Here is a 10208-nt window from a genome sequence, read left to right as displayed (position 1 = left end):
AACTTAATTACTTTACCTATTATATTTAAGAGTAATATTAGCCTATAGGCCCTAGCGGTTTGTTACTACTTAAGGGTCTTTCTAGGCTTATATAGTACTACTACTTTTGCTACTTTAAATTATATAAAGAAGTGCCTTAGCTAGAGGCTTATAGTCGCTATTACTATAAAGAGCTTAGCTAGAGGGCGCCTATACGCCTTAAGAAAGCTAGTAAGTAGTAGGTTAAGACCTAGCGCCTTTTAAGTACCTGTCTTTTAGAGAACGTTAGTAATATCTACCTTTATTATAGTATCGTTTGTTATAGGGTGCACCCAGGAGATGCCTAGGGCACCCATTACTAAGCGCTTACCGAAGCGAACCTGTATACAGCTCCTGTCAGTAGCCGTCCTTTAATGATCCTTAAGAATAAGAAATCCTTTTACACTAATACCACCCTGGACAGCCTGAGTCTGTTACATCGTTAATAGTAAACTATTAGTACTACTTGTCTTAGAGGTCTAGAACAACGTTACTAAGATTAGCTATTAATTCTAGAAAGAACTACTAGCCTAATACTATTACTTTATTATAGTAGCTTATAGCTAGTACCTTCTTATTAGCGCCTTAAAGAGGTAAGAGTAAGGCTAGTTCTAAGGGCACGTAGCTATAAAGCCTAGCCTACCTCTTAAGACTCTATAGTTTTTATTAGTCCTTTAAGGTAGTAGTAAAGACACTACGCTAGCTCCTAGTTTTTATGTCTTAGATTATATAAAGTTAATAAGTACTAGCCTGTTAGAGGTTATACTAGTAGAGCTTAGTTAAGGTAGTAGTATATTAATAGTACACTACCTGTACTTACTAGATAGCCTTAAGGACTTTACTATTCTACTAGGGCTTAGTACGCTTTTAGTCGACCTTCTTTCTTAAGGTAGATATATCTATAATACGTATAAGCTAAGAGGTAAGTAAGTCGACTACCTTATCGACCTTATAAGGTATGTCTAGTGGCTCTAAGAAGAGGTAGAGCCTTCTAGCCTTAATTGTTACTAGTTCTTAGTCTATTAAGGTCTAGCTCTATCTTAGTACCTTTACAGCTCTCTCTTAGTAATCCCTTACTTAAGTAATAACCTTAATTAGCTAGGTATAGTAGTTAGATCTCTTGTACCTTAAGTCGCCTTAATAAGTATACTAAAGCGTTACTATAACCTACGTATAGTTAATCGTTAAGTCTTGTTTATTATATCGCTACTATATTAGCTCTTTCTAAGGTATATATAGTAAGAGCTACTACCTATAGGCTAGATAAAGAAAGGTCTCTAATTTAAGAGTAGTCTTACTAGCTCTATCTTAAAGTAAGTAATAAAGGTTTATATTACTTATAATAATCTATAGCCCTTTTAGGTCCTTCTTAGTAAGCCGCTAGAGAGGGCTAGCCTAGCTTAAGGAGTTAGGAATTAGTAAGTATATTAACTAGATAGTAACACCTTATAGAGTAACGTAATACTAGTTAATACCTATCTTTACTACTTAAGTAAGAGGTAGGTACTACTTATAAACGTAGATAACTACTTTACCTTTACTCTTATAGACCTACTAGTACTTTACTTATACTAGGTAGTAGACTGTCTTTATCTAAGTATTATACTATAGCTCTTAAATTACTATAACGTTAACTTTATAGCTATTATAAAGTACTATTAAGGTAAGGCTATTTCTTCTTATAGTATTCTAGTATACTACTATTAATTTTATTACTAAGAGTCTAGGATCTATAAGTCTTACGTTATAAAGGGGTTACTAGACCCCTAACTAGCTCCTTAGCTTAATATCTTTATAATGTCGTAACTTTAGACTATTACTATATCTAGTACCCTAATAAAAAGGTACTCTTACCTTACTAGAGTCTTTACTATAAGCTTCTTACTATTACCTGTCTATAGTCTCTTAGGTACTACAATCTAGTAGCTATTGTTACTATCTTATAAAGACACTAGTATAATACTAGGTACTTAGCTAGTAAAGCTACTCTTAGACACCTTAAACTATTAAGGCCTTTATTAATATATAGTATATACTTACTCCTTTACCTTAAGGGCCTTAAGGTACTAATAGTCTTATACTATATATAGTCTACTATAGTTAACGTATCTCTTTTTACTATTAAGTTAAGGGTACTCTTCTTTACTCTAGAAATACGCCGCTCTTATATAGTAGCTATACTAGGCCTAGTTCTTATAAAACCGCCTAATATAGCTAAACTAGTAGTACTAGAAGTATCTTTAAATTTGTAGGTTAGCTAAATATAGCTTATAGTTAAAGATCTAGGCTTACTAGATTAACCTTTATTTATATAGGCGTGTCGCTACGTTAGCGCTCTAAAGGTATAGTACTACTATTATAAACTTTACTATAAGGGCCTTAATAGGCTTAACTTTAACCTTTATAATATATAGTATATAGGCTTAGATCTTTACTAGTAACGCTCTTAACTCTACTTACGTAATCTAGTCTACTAGTAGGCCTTTTGTAATTACTATAAACTTACTCTTATAGAGCTAGGTTATAGGCCTAAACGCCTTTTATACTTAGCCTTAATCTTAGATTACGTTCTTTAGTATAGCCTTTTTAAATATAAGGATAGTATTACTACTAGGTAGCTAGTAGGTCACTACTACCTTAGCGCCTCTAATTACTATATTAGCCGCTATTACTACTTTAATAGCGCTATAACGTACTAGGTCCTTTATCTGTCTGTCTACTCTAATCCTTAGCTCTCTAATCTGTCTCTCTAGTATAACCTATACTCTTGTTAAGTACTAGCTTATTACTAACGTGTAGGTAGCCTAGAGGGCTACTATTACTACTAGCTACTAGAAGGCCTCTTTTAATATTGTTCTTAATTGTCTAATCGTTACTAGGTCGTTATTAGAAAGGGACTTAAAGGTATATAAGAGAGTCGTTATGTTTATAGCTCTTGTCTTTACTACTATTATTATTATAGTAATAAGGTTATATAAGAGACGTAACGCTTCTTCCTTCTTACTTAGTATTATATAAGCTTTAATTCTTTATATAATTTTCTCTGTCTTATTGTCTTTACTACCCTTACTACTCTTTAGCTCTTTACTATAGCTCTTAGTTAAAGTATAAGAGTACTAGCTCTTACTTGTAAGTAGGTAGTATTAGCTTTGTTTAAGTCTAGTATACTTACTATCTGTTACTATAGGCTTGCCTATAGTCTACTAGTACTCTAGAAGGTATCTAAAGGTACTAATTTTAATTCTATTGTTTGTTTTTAAGTTTTTAGGGTAGTAAGAGGCGTAGACGACTGTTTTAAAGTTTTTTTAATCTTTTATAATAACATTAATGTAATATTTATTAATTAACTTACTAAACTAGTAGACCTACTAGTTAAAAACAACAAAAACAACAAATTAGAGCTTCTTATAGCTTACGAACTATACGACCCTTTTAAACTAGTATATAATAAGGATATAGAAATAAAAGACGCGCTACTATTAGACAAACTAATCTTACTATCTAATAACGTTACAATTTAACATAAAAGGTAACAAAGAAAGGGCCTTAAAGGCCTTAGAACTAAAGGTATTTAGATAAGTAATATTATCTCTAGACCTAGGATTAGATACTAAAGGCACAAAGCCTATACTATTTAATAAAAAGGGATTAACGAATTTAACAGGTTCTATACAGCCTTTTAATTAAGAACTAAACATAAAAAACAAAGGATCTATTAAACTAATCTACTAGCTTTACCTAAACACTAGAGAGAGCTTTAAAATCACTCTTATAGTACCGAATTTAAGATTGCTACTTAGAAGAAGTATTTAGATCTTAAACACTATAGTACCTTTAAACACGTCTACTATTCTTAAGTTAAGTAATATATAATCCTTATTTAGTAGGTATTTACATATAAGTTTAATACTAACGGCTTTCTAGCTAAATTTAAGGCTAGACTAGTAGTAAGAGGTAATTTGTAACGTCTTAATAGACAGGATAATTACGCTATTACGTTAGTGTTACAGGTGTTTAAGGCCCTAATAGCTATAGCCGCTTAATTTAATCTTAATATCTACTAGTTAGACGCGGTTAACGCGTTTACAAATAGTAATATAGATAGTAAAGTCTATATTTACTACTTAAAGGGCTTTAGTAAGCTAGATTACTACCTGTTGTTGTTACGTGCCTTATACAGGCTACGTAGATCCTTACTACTTTAGTATAGCGAATTTACTAGTGCCCTTAAAGAACTAGGGCTGTATCCTATACCTAAGGCTAACTGTTTATATATAAATAATAAGCTAATCGTGTTCTTTTATATAAACAATATAGCTATTTTGTTATACCTATCTAACTATAACAAATACCTTTCTTTTAAAACAAAGCTATTTAATAAGTACGAAATAAGGGATCTAAGGGAGCTTAATTAGTTCCTAGGAATATAGGTTATAAGAGATTAAACGGTACGCTAGGTATAGTTAAGCTAGGACTTGTATATTAACTCTATAGTAAAGAAGTTCTACCTAAATAAAGAGAGGGCCTTAAATATACCTATAGTAACTAACGAATTAGTACTAAATAGTAGTAAAGTAACAGAACAAGAGGTCTATAGCTATTAGTAAAAGGTTAGCTTAATACTATACGCTACTATCGTTACCTAGCTAGACACTATAAGAGCCGCTACTAAGCTCTCTAAGTTTCTTATTAATCTGTTACCTAATTACTAGTAAGCTATAAATAAAGTAATATAGTATCTATATATAACAAAGTATATAGCTATTAAATATAAGGATATAACGGATCTAGGGCAAGCGTTTACCTACGCTAGCGACACTACTTTTATAGATAATCTACTTACTAGAAGAAGTACTAAAGGTTACGTGTTCTACTTATTTAGTAGGCTAATAGACTAGAAATTAACAAAGCAAAAGACCGTTACTACTTTAAGTATAGAGGCTAAATTACTCTTATTAACCTACGCTATAAAAGAGCTCTATTAGTAGAGGAGGGTCTTTATAAACCTTACTCTAGAGTTTAATTAAGGGTTTAAGTACTCTATACAAGTAGATAACCTGTAAACTATACGCCTAATAGAGCTAAGAACACTAAGATTAGTTACTAAGCTAAAGTACGTTAATATCTACTAGTACTAGCTAAGGTAAGAGGTAGCCGCCTAGCGTGTCTAATTAGAGTAGATTTTAACTAATTATATACCGGCTAATAGACTTACAAAGGCCTTACTACGTTAGAAACACTAGGAGTTTGTTAAACAGCTTAAATTAGTTAATATTCGTTACTAAATAAAACAGACTAATTAAACTACTAAATAGAGCCTAGAGCTTTTAACGATAAGTAACTTAAGAGTAAAGACGTACTTAATAGACTAATAAAAAACAGATGTTAACTGATTACGCTAGTTACATGCTTTTTATATACTTTTATATATACTGTTTTTAACGTTTTACCTTACGTTTTAATGTTAAATAATAATATAGTATTAGAGCGTAAAAGAAAGCCTACTAGGAATACGTAAATAGCTTTACTATTTTCTAATTAAGAACAAAATCCTAACTACTTAGGGAGGTATGTTAGAAACTAGGAATGTTACGTCTATTACCTAATTAGGTAATCACGTTATTAGAAGTCAGATTTTGTCTGTTACTTTATACCTTATATCTAGTACATAGATTACTACATACTTATTACTATATACCTTATACCTTATATAGCGTTCTAGGTATTACTATATATACTATATTTAGTATACTGTTTTTACTACCTTTACCTGTATATAACTCTCTTTACGTTCTCTATTAAGTAGTTAGTTTAATTTAATTTAATCTACTCAAACCTAACACTTGAATCTACTTAATTCGCCCCTTTATTCGATCCCCTAATTCTTTCTATTTGACAGAATAAGAGAGCTACCGAGAGGGAAAAAGAGCCTTAAAATTTTTTAAGGAGAGTAAAAAGGGAAGGCTGTTCTATAGAGGAAGGAACGCCTGTACTCGAGAGCCGAATACGTAACACGAGAGGCGAATCTAGGGTAATTCTATTAATCATCTAAGCTTTACATCTAACACACCCCTTGTTTATAGATATATGCTCGCTACACGCTCGTTACACGTTTAAACATGCTACACGGTGACCACACCGTTAAAACAGACCATACCGCTCCGGTAAGGTAGGTACGTCTCATCCTTAAGCGGGATACCTCCCGCCTGTGTAACCAACGGACCTTCCATCTCTCAGTTAAGGTACCTGGTACGTACCTGTACATCCCGAATCCTCGTGATTGGGGCCTTACCGATTACCCCTTTACCCTAACCTTACCTTACGGTCCTTACCTTACCTTAGGCACCTACAGTACACGCAAATAACTAGACTCTTAAAATTATATGCATGCATACATCCATCCATCCATCCGTATAAACAAACTAGATATTCAGCATGGAAAGTAAAGCTGAGAATAATCCTGGGATGGTGGGATGATAAGTTATTTATTTTAATTTATTTGTTTATAGGGGAGGAATACGTGAGAGAGAGGATCGATTGTAGTGGGAATAGAATATTGGATTAATGGATGAATGAATGGCTCTATGAGCTTTGAAAAGATGATAGGGAAGGGAGGTTAGGTAGCGGAGGTAGGTTAGGTAGGTAGGGCTTGTGGGGATAGCGGGGAGGATCCCTCTGAAAAAAAAACTGATATTGCGGTACCAGAGAGATAGATAGATAGATAGATAGATGTATTGTTGGAATTAAGAAGTCGTATCCGTATATATGACTGGAAAATCGGTTCTACTCTAGCAGATATATCCAAAACCCCTTCTCATCAGACGCAACACAAACACAAACGCAAATATAAGTCTAGAAATTAATCAGGATTGTTGCGAGAAGCCCTTGGAGAAGAGAGGGCTCTGCTTGACTTCCTCCCAGATATGTACCATTCGCGTATTATCAGCCGACAGCCTCACCTCTTTCCCGGCTCGATCCTTCATTTCCGCTTCGTAGGCCTCGATTGCCTCGAGTCGTGTCTTGTTTGAGAAGCCGTGGAACTCTGCAATTCGAGCCACCAGCTCCGAGGCGTCTTTGATCGAGGAGTTTAAGCCTTGTCCGCGCTCTGCGATGTGGGTCAGCTCGGGCCCTTTTCTGCTTCAGGGATCTGGAGGAGGCTGCGTACGGAAGGTCATAGGATGCGCTGCATCACCTGCCAGCGTGACTCGACCACCGTGGTTATCCCACTGATGTTCGGGTAGACTTGGATCCCACTGAGTCATGGGAGAATACCAGACAGGCTGGTCGTCCTTCAACCACGCAAATGCACTTCGAAATGGATCAGCGAATTTCTCGCCGAACTCTTTCAACTGTTTCAGCCTTTGCTCATTCGTCCAGTCCTTGGTCTTCTCCTGCTCTTCGTGAGAGCATGGCCATGAGATATAATGGTTCATGATCCAGTTCTCGGGATCGTCAGCGTCAGGTGCTGAATGCAGCCCTACCCAACTGAAGAGGCCTGCTGGATTTGGCGCTGCAACAAAGAGAGGATGCCAGGAGCGAAGGAACTTGACCTGCTCTGCGGTGTATTTGGATTGTACGATAGAGGCTGCGAATTCGATCGTCGTCAAAGCCGCCTTCTCGGGTCCCACCAAGAGATTGCGTGTGAGCGATCGAGCACCATCCGCGCCCACGAGGAGGGAGCCGCTTGTGCTGGAACCATCCGCAAAGTGTGCCGTTACGGTTGTACCGTCCTCCGAGTACGAGATATCCGTGAGAGTCTTGTCGTATTGGACATCGATACCCTCTAGAAGCAAAGCGCGTAGCTTGCTCCGCCGGAGTCTGTATATATGTGGAGTCGTCGATGCACCGATTTGCTTTCCGGTCTGTCCGTCCAAGAAGCGGATGGTGTCGGATGGGGGGCAAGGCCTGTTAGGATCAACCTGAGCTGCGTCGAGCTTTGCAAAGGCGTCCGGTGGGATCAGGTTTTTGAGGAGTGGAATTCCCCAATGCACTCCCATGTTCCAATCCCGCGCGCGCTGGATGTTGGCCGGCTCTCTCTCAAAGATAATGAATCTGACGCCCGCATTTTGGATCGTTAGCCAAGATCATGGGCGCTCTCTGGCGGGGTGTAGGAGCAAACCTTCTTGAGGCCTTGGGCCAGGCTCAGACCGGTGCATCCTGTATTCTTCGTCGGCTGCTGCTGCTGCGGGGTAGAACGGAGAGTAGAGATAAGACGATTATCACTCACCGGCGCCAATGATCAACACGGGAAGCGGTGCTGCTACGGCCGCAGGTTGGTCATTATCGACGTAGTCGCCCATTTTGCTGTATCCACGACAGGAGAAAGGAGACAGGACAGGACAAACAAGAAGACAAGAAGATGACCTCGAGGAGGAGGGAACTCACCTCTTTACCTACCACCACCATACCTTATGTGATATGAATATGATATATCATACGGTTCATACATCAGCCCGTACATGGGTACCTCGGTGTATGTAAGAGAAGGTCACTGGTGGGAGAACCGCGCCTCGAAGAGGGAAAGTTTAGGGTTTATCATGCTGCTCCGTGGCACTAGACAGGGGCCGACTACCCTGTACAGCCGTTGCAGAATTACTACGGCCACCCAGGCGGAATATTATCCCGAATGAGAATAGCACATGTGGGCCGGCCCGTAAATACGTTCTCCCGGAATCCCTTGCCCCTTTCGCTCTGGTTTATTGTCTACAGTATTGCCTTAGGTAATCAATTATGATCTGCTCGCTTACCTCGCTTAGACACGTGCTTCATCCGCACTTAAGCGACCTACCTAATTGTTATCTGATCGCGCTTTGCCGTTGAACGTCGAGCAGCTCCTTTTTACCGCCAGCCATGGACCATACTAATAAACCTGAACACGCAGCGGCTGGTCCCGCAGGTCCCATCCCGCAAGACAGTACTGCTAGCACCCCGTCGAGCGCCTCAGATCCAGAGTCCGACTTCGATGACAATGATTCCGCTTATGGCGATTCGATCGATGGCAGCGACACGACCTCAATCAAGTCCATTATCACCCAGTATCGCTACGAGAATGGGCGTCGCTACCACGCATATCGAGATGGCGCATACTGGGCCCCGAACGACGAGCTTCACAACGATCAACAGGATATCGCACATCATCTGTGGCTCCTAACCTTGGACAATAAGCTGTACTTAGCCCCGATAACTGATCCACATGTGAGCAAGAAGCCTGCTCTACCGAGCTTGAATTTTGTCGCTGTTCCTGACCATCGGATGTTTGCAATAGAATATCCTCGATATAGGAACGGGAACGGGAATATGGGCCATGTATGTGACTCGTCCCCTATATCCGTGGTCGCCCCTTTTTCTAACACTTAATCCTGCTACAGAGATATGGCCGATGCATTTCCTTCTGCCAAAGTCATTGGGACTGACCTCTCGCCAATCCAACCAGAATGGGTACCGCCAAACTGCATATTTGAGGTCGACGATGCTCTCCTCCCGTGGACCTTCCCCCCCGCCTCCTTCGACCTGGTACATATCCGTGAGATGTTCGGGTCGGTCGAAGATTGGGATGAGCTTTATAGACAAGCGTATCAAGCACTGAAACCTGGCGGCTGGCTAGAGGCTGCCGAACACTCGGTCACTCCGGTTAGTGACGACGGCACAGTTGGCCCGGACCACGTATATACACGGTACGGGGCTGTGATGAACGAGATGGGGAGGAAGCGAGGCAAGGAATTCGACATCTGGAGCCAGGTCAAAGAGTGCATGGAGCGGCAGGGTTTCGTCGACGTGGTAGAGAAAAGGATGAAATGGCCGATGAACGGGTGGTCCTCCGATCCGAAAATGAAAGATATAGGAAGATGGAACGCATTAAGGGTACATCAAGGGATCGAAGGATTTGCGCTACGGTTGCTGACAAATATCGGCGGAGTATGTATAACGTGCCGGACATGGTGAACCTCTGGCTAATCTGATGGTGCTGCAGTGGTCTTACACAGAGGTGCAGGCACTCAGTGGCCAGGTCAAAGCAGCACTCAAGGATAAGAAGATCCATGGCTATCTTGATGTGTAAGTTTATGAGACAGCTCTAATGGACAGTGCTAATGAATTTGCAGGGTCGTCGTATATGGCCGGAAACCAGAATTTGCTGTGTGAAAAAATCCTATGAGGAATAGGCAACCGAAAAGATCATGATGATATAGCAA

The 10208-nt window shown here is 39.2% G+C and overlaps 3 protein-coding genes across 3 annotated transcripts; 1 reads left to right on the top strand and 2 right to left on the bottom strand.

The window, feature by feature from the left end:
* Positions 1-6881: 6881 nt before the first annotated feature.
* Positions 6882-8090, bottom strand: M430DRAFT_102067 (hypothetical protein; the record flags this gene model as incomplete). The annotated part of the gene is made up of 2 exons (XM_024860761.1): positions 6882-7123; positions 7184-8090. Coding segments are annotated over 2 exons (1149 nt in total), but the record flags the coding sequence as incomplete, so codon positions are not given.
* Positions 8091-8092: 2 nt separating this feature from the next.
* Positions 8093-8318, bottom strand: M430DRAFT_19135 (hypothetical protein; the record flags this gene model as incomplete). The annotated part of the gene is made up of 2 exons (XM_024864024.1): positions 8093-8175; positions 8246-8318. The coding sequence occupies 2 exons, from the start codon at positions 8316-8318 to the stop codon at positions 8093-8095; spliced, it is 156 nt and encodes a 51-aa protein (XP_024720887.1).
* A 550-nt stretch (positions 8319-8868) lies between these two features.
* M430DRAFT_27974 (hypothetical protein) lies at positions 8869-10158 on the top strand (the record flags this gene model as incomplete). The annotated part of the gene is made up of 5 exons (XM_024865752.1): positions 8869-9213; positions 9284-9324; positions 9387-9933; positions 9989-10071; positions 10119-10158. 5 exons carry the CDS (start codon positions 8869-8871, stop codon positions 10156-10158), a joined length of 1056 nt encoding a protein of 351 aa, XP_024720886.1.
* Between the last annotated feature and the right edge of the window lie 50 nt (positions 10159-10208).

Source organism: Amorphotheca resinae (genome assembly GCF_003019875.1).
Source record: "Amorphotheca resinae ATCC 22711 unplaced genomic scaffold M430scaffold_6, whole genome shotgun sequence".
Classification (NCBI taxonomy): Eukaryota; Fungi; Ascomycota; class Leotiomycetes; order Helotiales; family Amorphothecaceae; genus Amorphotheca; species Amorphotheca resinae.
The sequence above is the reverse complement of the archived record's forward strand: the minus strand, read 5'-3'. Positions and strand labels throughout refer to the sequence as shown.